The sequence below is a fragment of the Corapipo altera genome, unplaced genomic scaffold, assembly GCF_003945725.1.
Source record: "Corapipo altera isolate COAL_440 unplaced genomic scaffold, ASM394572v1 54, whole genome shotgun sequence".
In the NCBI taxonomy this organism is placed as follows: Eukaryota; Metazoa; Chordata; class Aves; order Passeriformes; family Pipridae; genus Corapipo; species Corapipo altera.
In genome coordinates, this window is record NW_020884902.1 from 3,211,225 (window position 1) to 3,237,333 (window position 26,109).

A 26,109-nucleotide genomic window follows, 5' to 3' on the forward strand; every position below is an offset into this window, starting at 1 on the left:
TTTGCCATTGCCCAACTCCTGACACTCCCTTTTATTTTAAAAAAGCCTTGTTTTTAATCTTGCATACTATATTGAGAATAATGTTTCAATTGCATAATGTTCATTTTTTACCTCTCTTAAAGTTACATTTTGGGAGCATCTGTATGACAGGTAGATCTGTGCAGCTAAGGCCACGGTTAAAACAAACACTGGTGTGCTGCCTTGCAGACTTAGGGGAAGGATTTCTTCATTTAACAATGAGGATGGATCTTTGCTCTTGTGAGATAACCTGACAGCCAAGGTGTTGAACTGTCAGTGGTAACTGCTGTATTAAGGATGTTTAGAACAAACAGTAGTGATGATGACATGCAGTGGCTTACTTCAAATGCCTGGAGTTTAGCTGTGTCATGCTATCTCATTTCACAGAAGACAGCAATATGATTGAGTACATTTGTTCTAATTTTAGGTATGTCATAACTGAGGATTGACTAACATTTTGTTTAGATGCAAAAACTTCATGATGATCCACTTGCCTTTTTAATTAGTATTTGAAATACAGAAAAAAAAGTATTTGTTACAAGTAGCAAACTTCCAATTTTTTTTTTTTTGGTTATACATCTCTCCTGAGAACCATCCCAAAATGACCTGCATAATTTAGCTTAAATTTAATTTTTACTGCAGGTTATAGACGAGTGACACCTAGCTGAAGGGGGAAGTACTTTGAATATGCATAATCTTCCATTTTATATGTATCTTCATATTTTCATATGCAATTCGTTATTTGCATTTTGAACTATGTTTCTTCATAGTAGTTCCAAAAAGTTCAAGTACAGCATGTAAAATACACAATCTGTATTACAAAGGTAATCAGAATTGAGTACTAAACACAGTTCACCTGTCTTCCAAGTCCTCTGAGACACTGAGCAGGTAGACTGTGTTCTGCTGAGCACTGTGTTCACCCTAAATGGTGCCAGGAGATACCATCACTTCCCTTGAGCTCTGGCATGTTCTCAATTTGCTGGTTTGACCCTACTGAAGGGATGCTTGGTAACTGTGCTGCTTAATCTTCTAACGAAATAAGTATTAGATGATATGTATCTGTGGATCTTATAGACTATATAGGTATTAAAACAATTTAAAAAATGGAGAGACTTACAGAAAAATAGGAATATGTTGTTTTAATTAAGCAAAAACAGAGTTATAATCACTCTTTCTAAAAATAAAATTAGACTCTTTATCAATCCTTAACATCTGCATTTAATATTTTCTTCTAAACAAAAATACAGATGTGATTATGTAACAAATTACAGTCTTTGACAACGTATAGTATTTACCTTCTCTTACACATACTTTAATTCTAATTTGGTCATTAATACTCAATTAATTACTGCAACGTGTTACTTGTAGTAAAAGTGCCACAACTGAACTATAAACATGACATTGCCATCTTAAAACTGCTTTGCTATAAACTGTAGAGAATATACAGAGTTACAAAGTTGTTGTGTTTTTATCAAAATATACAAACCCCCCCAAACCTAATGCAAGCTAACAATATTTTTCTCATGAACTATACAGTTATATAAAATATTTGTAAAATTATCTTTGTATTTATAAATATTCTACCTTATTTGCTTTGGTCTATATTTATCACCATACAAGTCCACTTAGAAGATATCTTTTTGTACTTTCTTTGAAGCATCATTATATTTTCCTGTGTTTTATTATTCTGTTATCCTTATTTAAATGGAACCAAAGCTACCATGAAGCCAAAATTTCTCAAGGGGTTCATAGCATTCACCAGTGATAGAATAAGCAAGTGGACTATATTATTACTTCAATCAATACTGTATTATCATTTCAATTGTAATTTTATTGTACCCAAGCTATAATTTCTCTTAAAATATTCAAGAAGACGAAGTTAAGTAACAAACTGTGAACCATCACACAGAATGAAGCTGAGGGTCACTAACCCTTGTCCTGACTTAATTTTTTAACACTTCACAGGGATAAACATATATGAGTAATTGGAAATGCAGATACAGTACAACAGAGCCCTATCATATAAAATGCAACTCGCAGACATACACCCGCTTTGACTTTTTTTGAACATCTCAGTTAAAATTTATCACATTTCCACAAAACAGTGTTAATTGGAACATTTTGGTGATGTCTTTCAGAAGCCCATTCTAGCAGTCCTTAGTGAACTGTGGGGCTGTAAGGCTCACCAAGACCTTCGGTGTGCGGGATGAGGGAGGCAGGAAGGCCAACACTCCTTCCTCCAGCCCGTTCCCGGCACCTCTCTGCTGTGGGCCACGGGACACTGCAGCAGAGCCTGCCTGGGGCCAGGTGCTGGCACACTTGGGATCACTGAGAAGGGACATTTGAAGGTTAAAAGTTGCATTTAAGGCATGGAGATGACAGGGAACCCCACAAACTGCCCCTGTTCATGTTTATACACAAGGACTGCCTCAGGGATATATATGAAAGCAACAATCTTATTTACCAACTCCTCTCAAAATCAAAGTATTTATGGGGAATTGCTCTGTTGTTTGTGTCCAGGCATTATTCAAGGATGAGGAAGAAAACTCTGTCTACATCTCCTCTTCTTCTGAGAAGAATGATATTTCTAAAAGACAGGAGTTGCAGACCCACCAGGAAGTGGACATTTCTATACAGGATTTCTTTAAGCTAGGCTGTTTCAGGACAATTTCCTTAAGACCAATGCACCTGAATAGCTCTCCAGGCCACTGACATGGGGATTTAAGCAGTTTGGAAGACTGGCTATAATGACTTCTACTAAATCATTATTAAATGTCTCAGAGATATCATAAATCTGGAATACTCTCCACACAAGCACTCAGACTTAACAGTTATTATGGTAACTACAAAACTGAATATGGAAAGGAAAAGAGTAGTTTAAACTCCTGACTATGTTTTGTAAATGCTGAGTTACAGAAAAGCACAGCAGAACTCAACTGTACTTCGGTACACCCGAGCCCATGAAACACTTCCCACCTTCACTGTAGAATACACTAGATTACAGTTATGTCCTTTATAAACACATTACTTTTTGTTTTAAAAAATGCAATATATAGTTTCTGCAGCAAAAAATCCTTCTACGGGATACACCATGAACCTACTAATTTCTTTTGCCTAGAATGATTCTGACTCAAAACCAGCACTGTAAAACAGTTCAGTGACCAGTTACCTGTAATGTTAAGTAGAAGGGTTTTGGTTGGTCATTTTTTTTCCTTTCTCTCTCTCTCCAAGAGTCTATTGTGGCAAAAGTATTTTGGGTATTTCACATTAAGTTTGTATTATTGCAAATACTAGTTTTTCTGTTATTTTTCCTTCTTTTGCATATACTGACACACATTTAGATGAAGAAACTTTATTGTAGTAAATGATACTAATCTGAGTGGAGACTTTCCCCATTCAATGCATCTCTATCTTCTCCAATATATAGTTCTGGGTTTTGATTCTCTTTTGCACAGCTGTCACTCAGAGTATAACTTCTGGAGTTACACTTTGTGTATTTTTCACTTCACTTCCTTCTGAGCCAAGGAAACGTGGATTTTCCAAAAGTTTAGTGCTTTCATTGCAAAACTGTTCTTTTCTATCTTGTGGAGCTGGACTTTTGAATAGATGTTTCTTCTGGTGCATTCCCAGAGCAGCTGCTGTCTTGCAAATTTTGGGGCACTGAAAGCAAGCATATCCTTTTCCGTTGTGCTCACGGACATGCCTTTGCTCATGGTTCCTTTTGGTAGAAAGGTACAAGAAGCTCTGAAAGCAGAACTGACAGTGGTAGCGTTTTTCTCCAGTATGAATTCTCTCATGTATTTTGAGTGTTTCATTTAAAGTGAACGCCTTATTACAGTATTGGCAGACAAAATCTTTGACACCCAGGTGAATACGTTCGTGTTTCTGTAGATTTCCAGGAACTGAGAAACATTTACCACAAGTTTTGCAAGTGTAGGGCTTTTCCCCAGTGTGACACCTCATATGCATTTTTAAAGTGGATGGACTTTGAAACTGTTTTTGGCATAACTCACAAATGTAAGGCTTTGAAGTAGCTACATGCCAGTGCACGTGTTCTTGACCTTCTGGTGTGGAAGATGGGTCTCTTTCACAGAGCTCACAATGAAGATTAGGCATTTCTGTGTTGTCTTCCTGGCTGATGGCCTTTTCCTCAGGAGCATTCCTGAGTGCATACTCTCGACTGCACGTGTTGGGGCTTTCCATAATGGTGTTCTTGCTTCCGTGCTTTTTCCTCCATTTGGTCTTTTTCATTTTTCTTAGCTGTTTCGATTTCTTTTTTGGTTTATAATTATAATAGGGTCTCCAGGGTTTATCACTGGAGTCCTGGTCACTTACATCATCACACATTTCTGTCAGCTCCAGGCATTCTGAGCTATAAAGTCTAGATGGGCTCTTTTCTTTTACCTCTATTTCTGGTTCCTCAGTTAGATTGTCCTGCTTGGACTCATGTTTAGATTTTCGTCCCCTTTTACAAAAAAGCTTGGATCCTAAAATATGTCTTTTTACAATAGCTTCATTACCAATTTTTACTGTTATTTGACACAGAGGTGCGACATTGCTGTCGGCAGACGTTCCAGGTAAGGCAGGCTTTGCAATGTATGTTTCAGTTTTACTTGATTCTTGGACAGTATTTATTGTTTTGCTTGATGAACCTCCAGATCCTGTGACATGCTGCGTATCCTCAGTTACTTCTGCTCTGTTGTACTGCAGCGTTTTCTTTTTCTCCTTAATAGTTTTTGATTTTGTAATGCACTTCCCGTAATTATCTGGTCCATACTTACCGTCATCGCTTACGGACTGACTAGGCAGATTATTTGAAGATTCTGTCTTACTGTTTTCTATGGAAGTGATTGTTTTACTGTGCATGATTACTGATGAAACTCTGCTACTGTGCATTATAACAGAGGGTGCAGAACTGCTGTAACTGATGACAGAGGTGGAATTTTCATTCACATTACTTAAAGACACAACTGAGGAATCACACTCCTGAGAACCAGAGTCATTCGCAGCAGTGGAAACTCTTTTTTCAGCTGTGAAAAAGTCCCTCTGCAAGTCAGAATTTAAGATACTTACTCCCCAAGAGGAAGAATTCTGAGTATTCGCGGAAGGTGCTGTATCATTATGTGAAGATGTATCCAAGGCCAGAGTTCTGTTGTTTGCTATTATACTATGTTGAAAATTTAGTGGTGGTAGCTCAGAGCTAAGAGAAGTCGGAATGAAGCAGTTAGTAGAAGTAGTTTCATTGGCCTGGGTAGTTGTTTGAACATTTTCATATGAAGAATTTCGGTAGGACTTGTAAGGCATTCGCCTGCATTTCATCGGTAAGAGCCTGTACAGTTTGTATGGGTACATACTGGGTTTTAAACCTCCGTTGGCTGTCTTTTTATTTACTGAGAGACGATGGTCAATTGCATGGAAGGACTTCTGGTGATTTTTCAGTATATAGTAAGTCATGAAAGTCTCCAGACAGAAAATGCACTGATACCGCCTCTCCCCCGTGTGCCAGATCTCGTGTCTGGTGCGGTACTCAGCCAATGCAAACACTTTATTGCAGTAGTGACAAGGGTATGTTCTCCTCCACGAGTGCACATTTGCATGTCTTCGAAGGCTAGACAGTGTTACATAGCTGCGCTTGCAAACGACACAAGTGTATAATATCTGCCCATCAACCACTTTAACCAAATGATCTGTCTCTGGCAAAGTGCAGTTTGCATTGGAACGATCAGTGACACTGTTTTCAGACAACAGGGGCTCTGTGTTTGCATATGAACTTCCATTCCTTCCCTCTGTAGCACTATAGTTATCTGCAAAATTTTGTTCTTTTCCATTGTGAACCGATAAGCTACTTGATCTCATGCAGACTTGTTCATGACTTTCCAGTATATTCGAATTTGCAAACTGTTTGCTGCAGTATTTGCAGATGAAAGTTTCCTGATGCTCTGAATGGAGCTGAAGATGAGCAGTGAGTGATGCCGCGTCATTGAATGATTTTGCACAACAGTTACAACTGTAAGCAGGTGGAATGACAGCTGTCTCAGATGCAGAAACATTAGCAGAACTGTCTCCCTCTTCTCTGGATAAATGGAAATCTCCTGCTTTATTCTGAGGTTTTGGAAAGGAAGTAATTGTCTGATCAGTAACTGCTTCATGCTGGGCTTCTGCAGTGGTTACTGTAGAGGCTGGTACTTTTGCTACAGCCAAACTCGTACTCTGGGGCTTAAAGGCTGGCTTAGGAGTACTACCTGCTTGTTTTCCCTGCTGAATGACTGGCGTGGCTTGGTGATTTTCATAGCGGTCCTCACCCCCCTGGTATGAAGGGCTGCTGTCCTGTTCCACAAAAGGGGCTCCTTGTGAAGTGTCTCCCCCAGAAGAAACTGCATAGGAGTGTTCAGCCAAGGTACTGGCTGGCTCAGCATCTTTGCAAACATCGCTTCTGTCGAGGCTTATATTGGGAGCTTGTATTGTGTCAGACACCTTTTTAAAGCTGGCCCTCAAATCAAGTGGAGAAAACAAACTGCTTTCTGTCTCAAAAATTGAGAATGCATTTGTAATTCGTGGTCCATTTGTCACAGCGGAGTCTTCGTGTCTCTTCTCGTGTTTTTCCTCTTTGACATTCCCTTTCTCATTAACACAGTATGCATAGGGGCAGGGGGAACTTGAAAAATTCACATCTGTAAGATCTTCCAGAAATGATATTCCCAGCTTTTTCCCTGCAGCTGCAAGGTCCGTTACAGTCTCCTGCCTCTTAACAACTACTGTGGAACTGTAGATGTAATTCAGTATTTCTGTAAACACTTCAGCTTTGAGATCATCTAACTCCAGTACGTGACCTGAAATACAGATAGTACGACTCCAAAAAATGTTTTTAAAGTAAAGGCTTGAAGCTGCCAGCACATTACTATGGGCTTTAAATTTGGTATCTTCCACAATTATGGTGACATCACACAGAATACCCCGAATGCGCTGTTCATTTAAAATGGAAAGTACAGTGTCGCTGTGGAAGTCATCCTTGAGATCCTTTGAATGGGACATGACTGTCATCTACAAGAAAAAAAAAGATATTTAGAAGGCATTTTTCATCCATTTCAGTTACAGAGCAAAGTTATAGTTTCATATAATTTTTTTTATTTATTAACTTTTAAATTTTAAGAATGAGTAAATCTCGTCATATTATTTCAGGTTTAAGTCATCTTACGTTCACTGGTGCCAAAACCACTGCAGGAAATGTGTGTACAAATGAAGGAGGCAGGAGCACCAGCAGCTTCCCAGCAGGAGGCAGAGGATCCCCCCTGCCCCCTTCATTCTGTCGCCCATCCCCTGCTTTTCCCTGGGGACTGTGGCTCCCAACTTTTGCTGTGCCAGGGGGTGCTCCTGCTCAGCTCACACTGAGTGACCCTGAGCCCTGGATGTGATTCCCCAGCACAGGCAGAGGGATCTGGCAGATAGAAGGGGAAGGCTGGATTGCTGTGGTTCCATGGATACGGAGGACTTTGTTTTCTGGGGCTGTTTGTCAGACAGTGACTTTACAACACAAGTGCATTTGATCCCCCTACTAAGCTGATATTTAAATCACATGCAATAGAGCTTCAGTTACAGGATAAGGCTTTCTAAACAAATGAATGCAAAAGGAACACAATCTGACAAAGAGTAGTGGAGTACATATGACATTATTTACATGAACAGAATATTATTTTTTAAATAGTGATTGAATTTTATTAGATAAATACTTTACACTTCTTTAAAATGAGTGAAAATTTGTGAGCAAATCAAGTAGAGAATAACAATTGTTTTCTTCAGTTATAGTTTAGATTTAGTGTTCACACTTTATAATTTCATAGTGTATTCTTAATTTCTAACAAATAATAGGATTTAATTGCAATAGTAAATACCATTAAATTACTGCCAATATATAATAATGAGGTTTAATGACGACCAAAAAAATTATATTAGCCAGGCTGTTACTGTATGAATATACTGGTTTATTCCATTGAGATGAAATATGCAAAATACAAATGAAAAACAGACTGGAAAAAATGAATTAATTTGACAATTGAATTTGAATTTTGACAATTGATTTTTTTATCTGTTTAAAATCTCTGTCTTAACTAGATGATTTTTCTGTTTTGTTCAAAATTGAGATCTGTATCATATAATGAGGTTTGTTCCTTTTTTTCCCCCATCTCTCTGTAGTGTTTTCAATTACTGCTGCCCATTTCTGACTTCAGGTCATGAAGAAATAGTTGTTCTACTGGCACTTACAAATCACTACAGTAAAAAAAAAAATCACATTATTAAAGACCCTTTTCTTTCAACTTGTGGAATCAAAATGCACCTTTAAGAAAATTACCAATGCAGATATTTTGTAAGACAGGTTAGGATAGTACAACACTGTAGTTCTGAGTTAGGAATTACTTTCTAAACATTCCATCTGCTGCTCCAAACTTCAGTGTTCAGCTGGAAAAATTTTATGATGACCCTTGCTCTGAAATAATTTACATTATGAATGCCAATATATTTATTAAGATGGGTTTGATCCAAATGGCAAAATAAAGGTTTCACCCATATTCACTGAGCAAACAGCAAAGGCCATTTAAAACACATTGGCTCCCTCACCCAAGCTATCGGGAAGGAATCCTTTCTGGAAAATAGGGTCTTTCTCACAAAGGTAAGTAATACTGGGCACACATCCCTGCCCTCACTAATCTAATGACACTTTAGACACTTTATCACAAATACACCACCTACTCTACTGCAAATCAAATTACCAAAAAGCAGTTACAACCTTAGTGTGAAGACAAACAGAATGTACTATGAACAAGACCATAAATTGGTACGTGATGCATGAAACTTTAAAGTAAAATTTGTCCCTTGCAGCATGGCCACTGTTTCTATCAGGAAGGTGTTGTCTATGCAAATGGTCAAAGCTTCCAAAACTCTAAAATGACTAAGAATTTTCAAGGCAGAGAATTCTGAACAAACAAAATTGTGATTCACAAAAATACCTCTAATGCTTACATATGCCACAGATGTCAAGAAATTAATTCATCAATGCAAGAGTGATGGAAATGTAGATGAATATTATTTTGATTAAATGGACACTCACAGTAGCTGTAAATCTAGATGCATTGTTTTGTGCCTTTTAAGCTTAACATTGTAATTTACAATGGGTTTGTTTATGACACTTATTTTGCTTAAAATAAGAGATATTTACTCATTTGGCATGATAACCTGAAATTCACAATGCTTAGATATGGTTATCTGCTTTGGTTCAGTATCTAAAATCTCAGATATAATTGTAGATATTTCTGGAATATCGAGTCTTTTACAGAAAGCATTCTGACAAAAACACTTTCCTTCCAGCAAGCAGCCACTATCCCATAATTGATTCTTTTTTCTCATTGACAATGTCTGAGATTACATCTGACTTGCTCATGTGATGTGGTATTAGAAACCAAGTGTCAGACATCAAAAACATTTCACAACAGGAGCCACTGATAGGGTTATTTCCTGAGTATAGGAAATAAATGATGTCAGCTCTACCTCCCAGTGAACTGCCCCACAGGAACTTGCCTGGTTTTTTTCTGTTTCTTTATTGGAGACAGCTGGTTGTAGTTCAAAGACACATCATCTGACAGACTGTTTGCTAAGTGTGTCAGCCTGCTACTGCTATGATGAGAGGCATACAAACACAAGTGGGTTTAGTACAAGTCTTATTATTCAACTTGTTATTTAAAAATGTATCCTCCTAAGGACAAAAGTGAATATTTTAAATTTCCACTTGCATGTATATAGATTGCAAGTTTTTGTGGTCCTGGATATTTTGGTATGCTCAGTAAAATACCAAACTAGACTCCTTGTGTCAACATGGTAGAAACTATCATTTGCTATTTGGTAGTTTTTTTTTTGGCTGCATGCTAAACCATATGCTATATATCTCCCTGGAAAGCTATAAAAAGAAAAATCCAGAGAAAATTCATTTTCAGAGCCAACACTTTTTGCTTCTTCCATCTCCACCTACGCGCTCCCCAAATAGCCCATTTATTCATGTCTGTAATGATTCTTCACTGCCTTCTATTTTACCTGTCGTGCTTCTTGTATTTGCAAAAAATGTGTCTGAAATGCTATCAAATCAGAATACCCTACCTAGCACACACTTAAATGGAATATTTTAGGAATGTTTTATATTCCATTGGAGTTCATACTGTAAAATGAAAACCTGCTCTTCAGTTTCCAAGGGAGCGCTACCAAGACCAAAATACACAGAGAGCAAACTCTGCAGATGTATTATTGTTAAATATTTCTGATTAAAACACAGGGAGGTCAATTTGTAATGTAACTATTCTTCTGTATGATTTTTATTATAGAATTATTGAAGAAATTCTAGTATTACTCATAAATGTTGCCCAAAATATATGTAAATACTTGACCTACTGAAGGGCAACAAAACTCTTCAGCTGACTGAGCCATCCTTTTCTGACACAAATATGTCTGTTATTTTTACACTTTTTACTCTCAATCCAGACATAAATAATTTCTGAGGAATATCAACAACCAGTGTAGTACAACCTCATGGTCTTTGGCACAGCTATAGATAAACTTAGGTTATGAACAGCAGAGTTTTTTCTTGGGAGTTATGGGTTCTATTTGCAGATTTCCTGCAAAAACAATAACAGACTTAACCTCCCATTAAGAGTTGTTGAATCACTTTGAGAAATAAGAGTTAAATATTCATCTAAAACTTAACTGTGATGGTCAGCAGGCTGATTAAATTATTAATGGTACCTTTTCTGACATCAACAGAATACCATGGCGGGACAACAGTCATAAGTGAAAATAAGTAATATTAAAAGTTAATGTCAGTATCAGAGATTGAAGCATCCAAACACAAATTTGACTGCTTACGCCTCACAGATGGCCACTGCTAATTATAAATACTACGGCAGCCAGCTCTACATGAACAATGCTGAAACAAGAAGCTACTGTTAATTTTTATATTAATATTACTTTGAAGTCAACAAAGGGATCACGACAAGTTTTACTGGCCAATAAATACCAAGTATATTTTTTTTTACTACCGAAGAGAACTGTTGCAATCTAGGAATATTCTTTTAACTTCTGCTAAACTTTTGAAATCCACTGCCAGGCAAGTGTACCCCATTACATACGACAAGAGATTCTTTTATTCCACTTCAGTCAGCTAAATTTGAAACACAGGCTAGTGGCATAACTAAAAAACTCCAAAACATTAGGGGCAGTTGCTAGTACCTAGTCAAAATAAAAACGAGCAAGATAACTGATGAACTGTAGGAAGAGTTTTCCTGTTTTCTTATTCCCTTGATTTCTACTGGGATTTTGAAGATGCTAATATTTTCTGCTACTTACCAACATGACACTGTGGAAATACATTTACTCCGTAATTTCCTCATGTTCAGTCTCACCCCACTCTGTTTCCAGGCTGCTTCCCCAGCTCAGAAAGGACGTTCCCCTGTATCTAACTCTCCTAAAGGATGCCATTTTCTTCTACAGCAGAAATGGGGGTATGCATCACCAACGAACAGAAAAACCCAAATTAAGTACACACACGCCCTATATCCCCCAGATCTGATCCTTGCTCACCTGGAATCCTGCTGTCCCACCATCCCCGTTATGACGACTGCCCAGCTTTTTATGGAATCACTTCAGCAGTGCCCCCTGGGCAGTATGGCATGGCTGCCCCGGTCAGGGTCCCTGCAGCCTCCTCACAACCCCACGCATGCAGGGCCGTGTTAATGATGTCTAGGGCCATATTAATGATGTCTAATGATGTTAATGATGTCTCAAGATGTTAATGATGTCTAACGCCGTTCAACAGCTCGCAGAACCATGCAGGACAGCGCTCCGCTCCATGGAGCTACACCTCATTTCTACAAGTGCATTTAGAGCTTTATTCTTTTAGATTCTCGCTGCTCACATCCTCCTCCGTTACTATCGAACACTTACTTACCTGGTCTGTTTGTTAAAGCCTCATAAGCATTATAGACTTTAAATGTTTGTTTTTCAGCCTGGCGCTTTCCTCTTTTAATTCAGACAGCGGGGGGGGGGGGGGGGGGGGGTGCTGGAATTTAGCCTAAGAATGTGATGTCAGGTTAACAGCCCTGTAAAGCCGCGCGAGGAACCCCACGCTCAGAGCTGAGACTCTTTCCCACTGTTAACCTCCCTACCTCATCCTCTCACTCCCTCCTTTACGCTTCCCACGAACTTTTCGCAACGCACAGAAACAACGTGCACGGCCTGGGCAGCGCCTGGCTCAGAACACCAGAGCAAGCCGGGTCTGTGGGAGCTGTGACTGCCCAGGCTGTAGGTGACCACAGCCCCTCCGCGGTGCCGCGGGCCCGCCCCGACCCGGGGGTCCCGCTCTGACCCGGGGGTCCCGCCCTGGCTCCCGCTTGGCCCGGGGCGGGGGGCGCGGGCGCTGCCGGCGGTGCCCGCGGGGGGGCGCTGCCCCCGCGCCGTGACGGCCGCGGCCCCTCGCGGGCAGCGCGGTGCGAAATAACCCCCTTTACAGCCGCAGGAACGCGCGGCCCCGCAGGCGGTGGCTGCGGCCGCTGCCATCGCCTCCTAATCCCGCACCGTCCGCGCAAGGCTCGGGCTCCCGGCGCGGCGGCCTCGCTGTGTGTGCGCCCGAGAACGGCGCGGCCCGCGCGGGGCCCCGCTCATGGCGGAGCGCTGTGCCCGCGCTGCCCCTCCCGCGGGAGCCGCGTACTGACCTGCCGCCGCTCGGTCCCTGCCGGCGCCGCGCTCCGCCCGCGCACAGAGCAGCTCCCGGTCCCCGGGACACCGGGCCATTAATGCCGTGTCCGCGGGCTCCCCGCGGGCGGGCGGCGGTCGAGGGCCGGGGCCGGGGCCGCGTTGCCGGCCCGGCGGCGGGCGGACGGCGCGGCCGCCATTTTGCTGTGCCGATCCCGGCGATGGGATCGCCCGAGGTCTGCCGGGCAGGGCCGGGCCGGGCCCGGCGCCCTCAGCTGCCACCGCGGCCGGGCCCTGTCCCTGTTCCACGGCAAACGCCTCGTGCTGGATAACTGGGACAGGGGGATACTGGGCCTGTCCGCCGACCTGTTCGTAGGCAAGGACTGTGAATTCAGAAGGACGAGGAAATGCGGCGTTCCCAGTTCCCAGCCCCTGCTCCACCGCCATCAGTGCGGCTCTGTGCCCATCTCTGAGAATTACTCTGACACCTGCCTCGGCACTTCCAGGGCCTCACTGTCCTTCCAAGCCTTCTCCCAGGAAGGAAGAGAAAGCACAGAGCTATTTATCTCCAGAAATGCTGTCTCCTACCACTTCCCTCCAGAAAGCTGAAACACTTCCTTGAAAAAAATCTGAAATAAATTACATTTGGTTACTGCAGTATAGTCACATTTACCCTTTTCCGTATCTGATTATAGTAATTATATATATTTTTAAAGCATCTATAGACAAATTGTACAAGGAAGTTATGTTAAACAGTATTCTCACTAATTTAGGGTTTCTTCACATCTTTTACTGCCTCAGGAAACAAGCACAACACTACCATTAGTGCTTCATAAGCACTGACAAATGCTCATGTAGATAAAGAAGGACACAGCTTGATTTCATTTGGCCTGATGCTCCAATACATTTGGTACAGTCTTCCCAGATATTTTCTCTCTCAGCCTTTCACTTTAAATAGTCAGCAAAACCTGTTTTCTCAGGACTTGGAATTATGAAGCTTAGAGAAAAAGTGGGCTTTGAGACAGGTGAAAAACATTATTAGAAAAATGAACAATTTGGGGTTTTGTCTTAAAGATTGCTTGAAAATACTTTGTCCAAAGCTAACCTGTGCTTAGTTTTACAAGGTATTGTGTACAAGGCTTCATTGGACAGTAGCTTTGTTTTCAAATCTTAAACCTATGCGTTAGAAGCACTGAATAGTAGGAACTGATTCATTTTAGACAAAAACAAAATCCAGAAGCGTGAACTATTTTGTCATTATCATATTTGATGGGCCTGGACGTCAGAACTTTGCTAAAGCCTCTTCATGAAAAGCTCTGCTTATTATCTCAGGAAACTATTTAATATCAACATAAGAAAATATAAGGAGGGGAGGTCTTTTGCCCCCATCATTCTGTCTTGGAACTATCAATGTTTTCCTGGTTCTTTAAAAGATACGGAAAGAAATTTGTTCATGTCAGGCAATTGTCATACTTCCAGTGACTTCTATATACACACCTCTTCTTCACTAATTTATACAGTTCACATTAAAAGATTGTTTTAGAGATACTGAATATCTCTGTGAAGAGTCTAATTCCCTCTTCTGGATCACTGGAATTCTTACTTATAAATTCACCTACTGAAGCAATGAGTATGCTTCTAAAATCTACTATATAACTACTTATAAAGTTTATAAAAATTAGAAAAAAAAAAAAAACCAAAAGGATCTTAAGGCATCAGTATATACATGATAATATGTATTTATGAAGATTTCTGACACAAGTGCCACAAGAAATATTTGTGACAACTGTGTTGTCAGTAACAATACGATAAAATGGATTAAATTAAACCTGTTGTAATCCTTTAAAAGAAAGAAATGCATTACTGAACAAGCATCTTTTTTCATTACATGAAACAAATTTAAGGAAGATTAGGTTATTAATTCCCCCTTAATCATAATTATTTTAAATTGTTTTGAAAATCAGATACATAACCATCATCTGTATAGCTGATACCTCCCACTTAGAGACATTAATTTATTTGTACTTGACCACTGGATGCTCTGGCAATCCTAATATCTATAGACAAAATAACAGATTTGGAGGAAAGTTGACTTTTTTTCTTTCTCTTTTTTCTCTTTTTTTTTTTTTTTTTTAACAGGGTGTTTTTTTAAGGCAACTTCAGCTCATCCGCTAAAAAAAGAATTATCTTTTCTGTGACTAATACTGTAATTGTCAGAACTAATTTCCATATATACATATATATATATATATATATATATATATATATAACTTGAGCTACTGGAATTCACAGTCCCATCAGCTCCTTTTGTATTAAAAAATATTCTTCTAAGGCTGTCTTGGCCTCACCCAGGATTTTACATTATCATCATAACATTTCATATAAAACCAACTGCATGCTAAGTAAATGGAGGTGCTGGTGCTGCAGTCAGACCCGTGTGAATGGACTATGGTGACATCTGTGAGAACTCAGACAAGATTCATTTGCATGTGCAGTCCTGATTCCAGGGTATAAGCCACAATATAAATTATATACTTTAAAAATAGCTATCTTGCTAGTGTATATATACCAATTCCTATTAAACATATAAATGTTTGCATATAACCTCACACAAATATTATGTTCCTTTTAAGTGGAAGTCCAAGTAGTTTAGCAGTGGATTACTTCTAATATGGTGAAATTGCAAGGTACAGAGAAAACTGTCAGAGTTTCTTTAAAATGTATAAAAGAGTTCCAAGGTTACTGAAATGGTGGTGTTTGGATGCTTTGCTGAAGTCTGATAATCTTACTTCTGCAGCTGGTGGCATGTGGCATTCTTTCTTTAAGAGTATTTCCGACTGCCTGGGAAAAAAATGTTCCAATGTTCCTCAAGCAGTTTCAGCTCTTAAGGTACAGCAGGAAACAACATACATATAGCATTACTCAGGCTTGCAAATTCATCATAAGTAACAGGAGTTTGGCCAGGACATGACTGGTTTCTGTCTCAGTGCCTACAGCAGGCCAGCCTATCCATAAGGAAAACTCTTGGATGGACTGTCATCTTCCTTGCTCTCACTGCTGAGCTCAAAGCAGCCAGTGATGCTGCTGAGGAAGGAAACGCAGCTCCTCAGCTCTCAGACAGGCCAACACTTCACTCAGAAGTGAGGCACAGGAAAGACCCAGCAGCCCAAAGTGGCTTCAACTCCCCTTCATGTTACATGAGCAAGGGTAAGAGTTCCTTTGTGCAACCCTCCTCCTTTTCTCAAGCATCAAGTGGAGGGAGAAGAAGGGAGAAGGAGCACAGTTACAGTGCCTGCAGCAGCCGCCTGCTCCTCCAAGTCTGGTGGAGAGGAGAGAAACCTGGGACAACTCATTTGGCTCTCAAACTGTGAGCTGTGCATGTGCACCAACCAAGTCTTTCTCCAAGGTATGCTGCCTGTATAAAATTTAGGCATGGCCTAATCTGGCTCCCATTAACAGTGAACAGAACATAAACAAGCAGTTCATAAAGGTGTAACTACATCTTTTTCATCAGTCTAAAAAAAATAAAATGAAGCAACAGCAATAACTGACATAAATCCAAATTCTTCTTTTGCACAAAATACAAAAGCTTATGTTGTACTGGTACTAAGAATCAGCTGACTTTACATCTTGCTATCTCTGAACAATCTTAGTATTATTTTCCATTTAAGTCTTTCATTTTTTATGTGCTGCTGACAAGCCATTTTCTAGCCGCCTACACTTGTGTGGCATATCAGAGTCCTTAGCTAGCACAGATCAATTGCAAGCACGAAGCTGTGTTTACAGACACAGTGACAACAACAGACATTTTCTGTTGTTGACTGCTGTCAAATGTAGTGATTTATATGTTTGAATAGCTTTAAACAAAAGGAGCAAATGAAACATTTATTATTTGCTCATTCAGAGCAATTACCATGTGGTATTTTTTTGCCTGTTAGGTTATCAGAAAGATAAAGTATTGAGCTTTTGAACTCAGTTGAACTCAGTCCCTCATTTTCCAATTTTCAGAGGAAACATCCTTGGAATATGGGAACCAGCATTCACTGCACACTCAGGGGCCACTGTTATTCTGGGTGAGGTGTGCTGGGGGCCAGGCCAGTGCAGCCGTTCCTGCCCTTTACTACAGCTGATGTAGCAAATCATGCGGGACTGAAAATAGAGCTAAATCCCTTTTCCTGGAAACACCTCATTTAGTCGGTCTGCCAGAGGGCTGGACACAGCCATTTTGAAAACTAGGATTGTTTTTAAGCTGTTAACTGGCCACCACTGCTCTCCAGTATCCCTTAAAATATTCCAAAATATTTTTTGTTTTGCTGGTCATATTGGTGAACCAAAACCAAAGTGCAAGTGATGGCTATTGCTCTGAATCATCACTTTGTGTGGTCAATATTATGACAACTTACTGGACACACAATAACTTTGTATGCTCTTCTTATGCTCCATTTTGTGCTGACCTAAGTGGCTCAGCCTAAGTCCTACTTTTCCAACCTCCTGCACGTTTCCTCGAGGCTGTAGCAGGGCCTTTGCTCATGCAGTGGAGAAGGACGGTAACAAAAGCAGGTAACAACTGGCAGCAAGAAGAAAGTCTGTGCTGCTTGCTCTGCCACCAATATGAACTGTTCAGCTCTGAGCTCAGCTCAGATGGGGAGCAACAAATAATATTATTAATAATAATTTAAAAAACCCCAAAACAAAACCACAAACCAACCAAACAACAGTTGACTTTTCTCTCTTTGTAATAATTTCCCAAACTCTTACTTGCTCAAAGGCCCTAATGGTATTGTAGCATGTGATGGTGTATAATCACATTGTTTATGGTTCAGGATCATGAAAAGATTCATGTGACAGTGTTCAAACTGTCTGGAATTAATACTAGATTCTCGTATTGATTCTCAACTGCTGAGAATTAGGGAAGTGTTGAGCATTGTCAGGATAATCTTCATTTCCTAAATCTAATTGTTATGTATGAAGTCTTCTCTCTTACTGTACACTCCAAAAAAAGTAAATGGGAATCTTTTCATTGATTTCAAGGCAGATGTAATTAGACTACTGGTCACATAAGCAACTTCTCAGATTACACACACTGAATTTAAAGCCAGGATTTGCAGATTCCCATTTTCCCTGTCTTTTTAATTAATAGGATTTTAGACTTATTTCTTAAAAATATGTAATTTTGGGATAACCCAAAGCATTGTATACACTTTTCATTCCAGATATAAATTAATACTTTAAGAAGAAAGGCCAAAAATAACCTGTACATAAACTTGCTGAAGTCAGTACACAAATTTGACAGAACTGACCTTATTTATCTGAGCTTCTTTTTAATCCAGGACTGTAAACCAAAATACAGACACTTGCACAGGAAGTATGAGTGCTGCCTAAATGCTGCATCCAAATATTATTCCAAAAGTCTTTGAACAGCTGTTATTTTGACTTCCACAGCTTTTTCTCCAGCCCTGCCTTTTCCTGTCATTGACTAGTAGAAGACAACACTTGGGTCTTATCTCTTGGCCTGGGTACTTTGGATAGAACGAGAGTGCTGCAAGCAACACCAGCTTCGTTTTTATTTAGTGGCTTTAGTTTGTCACTGTCTAAAACAATATGATCATGCTTGCTTCTGACTGCTGGCACAAGATTTGGATTCAGAATGCCTGAGCATTTCTGAAAGAATGTAAACCAACCATCATTTCCATCCACATTTTGTTGCTGAAAGCAGTGCTATGAGTGTTCAGAATCCTGGAGAGAGGTTTCCATTTGTAGACCAAGCTTACCACACCAATTTCGTCCAGTTATCGCAAGTCCAATTTAAAGTGCAATGAGTTAAAAAATCACAAGAGATATTTCCATTGAAAACATGGGGATTTTCAGTTAAAACCTTTGAGTATTAGGAATCCACATTGGGCCATGCCCAGAAATCTTTTTATATGGTGATTTTCAAGATGCATGCATTATTGTGAGCACATGGTATGTAAATGCATGGGGCTGCTTAATAAGCATTCACTGACACACATCTGCAGCTTTGCTAATGTACCTTTTATTCGTATGTGGTTGTCAAGGAAACAAGTTATGGCCCAGTATTCTATCTCAAATATACTGAGCAAGTGTTCCATGATAATTTACTTAAAATAGGTACAACTTAGGTTTGGCAGCTCATTGCTTCTGTAAGTGCAGGTGACCTGAATTTATCTAATTTTAGTATTTCCCTGATTAATTTAAACCACCAGTGCCATTTTATTGTCTCTGAAAATCTGTTACCATTTTCTATGTCACACAACATCATGTATTAAAAATAAATTTAAATACAGAAAAAAATTTGAGATATTCTAGGAATCAAAGAGGTTTTTTGGCTTGTGGGTTTGTTGTTTTTGTTTTTTAAATTTGGTTCCTTATCATACATTCTGCCTGGTAACCTTAATTACTTATTTTGACTTAGAGATACCACAGCATGAATGACTGTGATGCAACAAACCATTTCCTACAGAAATTTGTGCAAATAGTGCTACTGAAATCAGTGGAACTTCTCCCTTTCTGTAAGGCAAATTATACTCTTTGGTACAAAGGACCACATTAAAAATTAACGAATTAATCAGGATTTCACTGATTCTTCCATTCAATACATACATATCTTAAATTTAAAGCACAGATATCAGACATATTCATTCTAACCAAGACTATTATGGAACATTACAATAAGAAAAAAGGAAACTTCTAAAATCTGAAAAAGACGTGCAAAATGCAAACTGTTCTTTTGAAATATCCTGAATATTTATCGCACTGAATCTACAAAGTGCTCTTTCCAGCTCATGAATCAAGAGGGCTTTTACAATCCCTGATTATGGTCACATATAAAGGTAGAAATTCTATGAACTATACACAGCTTAACCAACACAACAGTGTCAGAAGTGGGCACTGGCACGAAGAGTTCTGCCTTTCCTGTGTGGCTCAGGTTTGTAATGAGCACTCGTGACTGGGATCTCGAGCTGACATTCTGGTTTGCTTCCCTACCAATCTGTTTGGTTTGTACAGATCATTGGTGGCTCTAACAACCTGTTTCAAAGATCTGTTCTGCCTGATTTTGTTTGTCCAACCTCTATGGCAATAGAAATCCAGCAGAAGCTGGAAAAATCCAACAATATTGACATGAGAATAGAGCAGTGTGGTACCATAGCGAGAACAACTCTTAAATTACTATAATAAATTAGAGCTTAACAGGAAAAAAATTATGTAATGCAGTGGTTATAGTGTTAAATATTTTATCTCTAATTCTATGTGATATCACCCCATAAACTTACCCACCTAAAATCAGGTTGTTCTTCTGTTAGAGCCTTTTAAAAGTGGTATTGACAGGTATTTTCGGCAAAACCATCTCAGTAATTTTTGTAAACTCTGTGGCTACTGTGTATCAGCCTGCAAAGGGAAAAATCCAAATGTAATACTGAATTATTGGACAAGTACTAATTTCCGCGTACATTATGTAATCATCAGAATTTTCCCTGGGGTGCTGTAGCACTCCAAACCTACATCTGTGAGGCTTAGAACACACCAGCAATGAAACAGTACCATTAACCAAACTTCTGCTGCATTGCTGCATTTTTTTATTATAGATTAACCTGTGTAGTGCAAACTGGACATAATGATTCATAATACGTTCTAGACAGAAATGTAATTACATTTTCAAGTTTAAAATAATAATTTCAAAAGATGTTTCCTTTCTTCTCTTTCTATTCCACCCCTTTTGGTCTCTCTTGTCACAGATATCGTCAGAGTATCCGTGATAATGACATTTCTAGGCAATTCTTGTTCTCTGGAATATACTTCCTCTATCTCTCTGCTGAAATGATTATTCATCCTTGTCAAACATCCGGATTTTGTTATTATGTATCAAACATCCTAAAAAGGTTTTCATGTAATAGTATTAAAATTATTCAGAACAGGATTTTGTTTCGAAGATACTAAACAAAATTAAATTGTTCCATAGGGCAGTTGCAGAATCATACAGATAAGGCCTTGTGACTCAGCTGACAGGCATTTATACAGCAGCAATGAGAGGGAAGCAATTAAGAACACAGAGATGCATCTTCCATTTGCAAATACACCAAATACTCTTACAAATAACATTGTACAGGAAATACAAGATCCATTACTTTGGCTTTTAAAGGTAAGAAGGTGAGCTAATTTTTTTTTGTTGGTTTAGCCGAGTACATTTCAGTACAGGTTAATTTGAATGAGAATTCTGTAGCTCATGTCACCTACAACAAAGGCCAGAATGAAGGAAAATTGTGTTAAGCCGTTATTATTACTTCAACTTCCAATAAAGGCATATTCATAAGTGACCAAAATATGGTGACTGGAAGCTTAAACAGCTCATTTGGAGGAATCAAACAGTAAAAGTTCTCACCAAAGATAAAGAATTCCCAAATTTGGTAATACTAGAATTCAAATACAATATTATACATAATAAAGCCTTTTTAATACATACTAAAGCAATTTATGCGATAAAATACAAGAGGCACTAGATGCCTCGAAAGGGTTAATTGGTACCTGTTCATTACAACCAGAATCTGTCTAATAGTCTGAGAAATATTATCTGAATCCACTGAGAGACCTGCAGTTTCAAATCAAAATGAAGTTTAGAGGTAGAAGTAACCTTAAGCAGAAATGCTATTGAAAGTAGAATAGTCTCTGAGTGAATAGTTTTTGAGTTTGATTTTATTTTTACTCATGCTTTGTATAGATTTTCTGTTTGGCATAAATGGAATTCGCATGTTTAAAAGAACAAATTTCATTTATAAAAAGGGAGGCTCAGTATCAACACTTAGACTTCTAGATAAAACTGAAAATAAAACCCACAACAAAATATACCCCAAAAAACCCAACAAGCCCCACTAACAGTAATATCTGCAGGCTGTGCTGGAGGTGGGAAAAACTGCACCTGTTCCTCCATGCCTGGGTTAAACCCCTTAGCCAAAGAGAATAAAATGGATGAAGTTTACAGATTTCTTGTGGCACCTCTGGCTACAACATTCTGACACTGCATTAGCTGGAGGTACCTCTGAACTACGTACAGCAACCCACGTATAACAGTCAAACTGGAAACAGCTTGCTAATTACCAGACTCCTCCTCAATAAAGAAATCAGTTTCTTTAGCTGGAAGAAATTACTGTTCACAGGCTGCCAATGAGTTTTTCCGGACTCATGAAAGCACTTGAGTTCAGTCATATTAATTACAGGAGGACTCGCACCCCTTAACAAAGAGCAAATTGCCAAATGGATTTAAAACAACCATAGCGAAGGGTGCTCATGGAACAGAGCTACTTTTAAAAAATGCCTTAAGTGGGTATGCTTGAACACAAAGACATAATAAAAACAGTTTATTGCTAAGTGCTCCATCTTTTCTAAAGATAAATATCAGCGGCAATAAATAAACTCCTTCGACATATCATTTGCTCAGCAATTTCCTTTAAAAATAACCACACAAAAATAAACAAAGAAATTCACTTTCTTGCTACATGTAATGGCGCACTCCATATTAACATTTTAGACAGGAGAATAATCAGCAGATGCAGGCTAGTGGAGATAAATCAGATTACAAAAAATGCAAACTTTAATATGTCACTTGAGAGATGCTGTCTGTTACGTTTTCAGTTCTGCTTCTTTAGGTGGAACAGAGGAATATTGCACTGTGTTAAACTAATCTTACAATTATGAATCAAATGGGTTTATTATCATTGTTAAGCATTTGCCTATTACAACAGATGACAAGTCATATTCCTGAACAGTTACACTCTGTTCATTTGGAATGCATTGAACTGATATATTTAGAAATAAATGAGAATTAATTTGATATTACTGATACTGTCAAGGCTATTATTAATAATTGGCTGTGCTTCTAAATGCGTCCTCTGCATTCATTTTCAGTGCTGGGTCCTCATACACACAAAATATACTTAGTCATTTTAAAGCCAAGGACATGAAAGGAAAATGGCTTCCCTGCTGCAAAAGTCTCATTGCAGTAGTGAGAATTTCTCAAGTCACGTACAAAAGGGATCGACACGGAGATACACTATGTTATAAGCTCAGTGGAGACATTTAGTAACATCTGATTTTGCATAGGCAGTTACCTGTGGTACAGATATGATTTTACTTAACTGACACTGTAAAAAATAATAGCTAAAAATAGAAATAAAGAATTATAATACTTAAATTTTGCAAAATCTGTAAGGTCTGCAAATTACCGCAGACCACAAGTGACCTTATTCTCTGAAGGTTTGTTTAAGGTCTGACAGGAGTTCTTTGCAGTATGCTTAAAAACAGTTCTGTACCTGCACTTCAGCATTTAAAGAAAGCTTTATTAGCATTACTGTGGCTGAATTCAGAAAAGGTGAAAGAAGGTTTAAACATACTTCTGATTCTCTAAATTTCTCAGCTGCTAAATATTTCAGTAATATTTTTATACTTGTCATAATGAAACTATCTCTTTATATACACATAGTACAAACCTTGACCTACATGCAAGGCGAGGCTAAATTAAAAAAAGAAACCAGGGTACGTTTCTGGGAACAACCATTGCAAAACAGGAATAAAACAGGTTTTTGTGTGTACAGCCTTATAAACATGGCATCATTTAAGAACTGATAGACACATGGAAACATAAAATGAGATCAGTTCTCAGTTAGAACTAGGAGGAAACAACCATTTCCATTTGCATTGTGATATTGCTATTAAAGAGAATAACATCTTTCTGCATTTCTACCATTGAACCTTTTAAAAGGATTTGGTTGCCAAGGAAACTGGTTCTGGCCCAGTATTAATCTGAAACAAACATATTACAAAAGTTGGGGTAAGTAATACAGTACTCATAATTATTTTTATTCTTAATGCTCAAATTCAGATTTTTGTATTTAAGGCTGTTAAGTTTTTACTTCATAATCTTTTTTGTGTGAAGTAAAACACAGTGAACTGATACTCAGTTTAAGCTGACAGGGCCATCTATATCAATCTTTCTCTTTAAAGTCCTTCTATCTTTAAATAATAAGAAATACTGGAGTTTTATGTTTGTAGCTAATACTGAAAATATAAGCATTAAAACATTATTCTTTATTTAATATTTCGCACAAAACACAAAACCGCTTACGACAGAATTTAAATATTTTTCATTTTTCTAATCTATCTCAATTGTTATTTCTGCATTTTATCTTCAAGCTTAGTAATGCTTATAGTCAGCTTTAAAATGTAATGGAATCAATAGGGTTTTCAAAAATTCTTTTGTTGCATAAGCGTTGCCACGCCCTTAGTACATATGATTATTTTAACAGACATGATTGCTCCACTTTCACAACAGATTTGAAAAAAACAGATATGAGTGACTGTCATGCCATTATGTGAAGCCAACAATTTAATATAGGTTGTTTTCCTTAACAGTTAAGTACATTTTTAAACTGAAAGCTACATTCCAAAGCCCATTTCATGTTCTTGCAACACTGACCAAGAAAACAGTAAAACATGCAAATCTCAACCTACCTGCATGTACCACTTAGAGCAGTGTTAGCATGGCAATGCACCCAGCCATTTTTATGTAAAGCGATGGAGATAAGTTCTATTCTTGGTCTTCTTGATAATTTTTTAGAAGCAGTTGTCAAAATTCAGATGGGAAGCAGCTTGAATAGACCGTGATCAGGAGAACCGAGTTTATCAACAGGGAAAGCAGGAGTGGGAAAAAAAAAAAAAAACACGTCCTCATCCAAGGTTTTCCGAAACTGCAACACAAGGTTGGCTTTTTTTTTTTTTCTCCTCCTCAGAGGGTTCAAAGCTTGAAGCTGACCACTGCAAAGGCCACTTGTCACATTTACTGAAAATCAACCTATTGATATCACAGCTGAAAATATAAACTCGACAACCAAAGCCCATTGCACAACGTGGACTGCGTAAGAGTTAAAAATAGATTCGACGTGCCTCCTACCTGCATAATAAATATGTAAGTTTCAAGTGCTTTAATTCGATATTCACATTAATTAACAATACAATATACATTATTTAAACTACAGTAAACGCAAGAAGAAAAAGGGTGACACCATCTGGAAGCACAGTTTGCTTTTTTTTTTCCCTTTCCAAGGGCTAATAATGTAGTTTGAATGTGATGACAAGCTAACAGCTCACCACATTGCAAATGAAAAAAGAATTCTTAAGGTGATGCTCAAATATCTAAGCCTGTAATGAAGCACAAACCACTCTTCGCTACTGCATGACATGGCACACAGACCATTTACATACTCACATTTGAGATACTAGGCACAGTATAATGAATTCAATACACAGCATGCACACAGCACAAGCAACGTTAATCCTGCCTGCCATTTTAGGCTTGCAGGAGTAAGATACATACTGCAGCACAGCTCTGGTAAGGGAGGAGGCAAGGGACAGCTCACCTTAAATGCAGTATCTGATTAATGTTGTAAGTGACATTGCGTATCAGCTACAGAGTCTTGGTTCAACTGGGTGGGAGGGAACAAAGAAAATTGTCATCAACTGGTGATGCAAGATGAGCTCCAGTCACTAACACTGTTAGCAAACTCCAAATTCTACAATGATACAGTAGTAGGCATTTCAAACTCTTATCAAAACCTGCTTGTGCAATGGCTGAGTCGCCTGCCGAGGAAAACAAAACAGTCTTCTTGCTTACTGGAGAAGCGCTGCAGCGACTACAGTAACATCCTCTCGATGCAGAAAGATTTCACGTCGCACATATTAAATCCTGGATGCATTTGCTGTGCTTTCTCAATTTTTAAGTCTCTGAATTAAAAAATAAAATAAAAAGCCAATGATAGCAGAAATAATAGAGCTAAAAGTCTAATGTTCAGACAAATAAAACATTTCTTTTTCTTTCCTTTCTGTTTTCTCTCTTTTACAGTCCATCAAAATCCTGAGCAGTATTGACAAACCACACGAGCACCGGGTCTGACTGCATGATCAGCTGTCTGTGTCTACGCTACACCCTGTTAACCACAAGCAGTGTTAGAGCTAAATATATCTGCAATGCAGAAACGGTAGGTGCTATGTGGCATACAATTCTGATCAGTTTTAAGATATTTTGCTATCCTCAGATATAATAAATAAAAGAAAATTTGGTGCTGATCTCTGTCAAGCACGGTATCTGTCAGACTTACAGAACATAAAAGCTATCCTAAGTACACTGACCTAGATAGCACTAAGAAGACTTAAGCAGCGTACGAGCATACTCACTGTCAAAGCAAGGAAAGCGAAACAATGATTGTCTAATCAAACTGAAAGCAACAACTCACTACCACAGTCTGAATTCCAAAATGCTACGTACTGTATATGCACATCTCATGTTATTGGAAGACGCAA

General features: G+C 38.7%; 1 protein-coding gene and 1 long non-coding RNA gene across 8 annotated transcripts; one reads left to right on the top strand and one right to left on the bottom strand.

Annotated features, from left to right (window-relative positions):
* Positions 1-1,142: 1,142 nt before the first annotated feature.
* On the bottom strand, positions 1,143-26,039 carry ZBTB38 (zinc finger and BTB domain containing 38). 7 transcript variants are annotated; one of them, XM_027650617.1, is made up of 4 exons: positions 25,984-26,039; positions 25,170-25,235; positions 20,041-20,151; positions 1,143-7,059 (listed from the first exon to the last, which is right to left on the bottom strand). In XM_027650617.1, the coding sequence occupies exon 4, from the start codon at positions 7,057-7,059 to the stop codon at positions 3,481-3,483; it is 3,579 nt and encodes a 1,192-aa protein (XP_027506418.1). In that variant the 5' UTR covers positions 20,041-20,151; positions 25,170-25,235; positions 25,984-26,039; the 3' UTR covers positions 1,143-3,480. The 7 variants fall into 7 exon arrangements, with proteins under 7 accessions (XP_027506418.1, XP_027506420.1, XP_027506415.1 ...); XM_027650619.1 differs by lacking the exon at positions 20,041-20,151 and having other exon boundaries at positions 25,984-26,037; XM_027650614.1 differs by lacking the exons at positions 20,041-20,151; positions 25,984-26,039 and adding an exon at positions 24,265-24,401 and having other exon boundaries at positions 25,170-25,516.
* LOC113950629 lies at positions 24,654-25,875 on the top strand. The gene is made up of 2 exons (XR_003528812.1): positions 24,654-24,718; positions 25,652-25,875. It is a non-coding gene; the product is annotated as an uncharacterized LOC113950629 (long non-coding RNA).
* Positions 26,040-26,109: the final 70 nt, after the last annotated feature.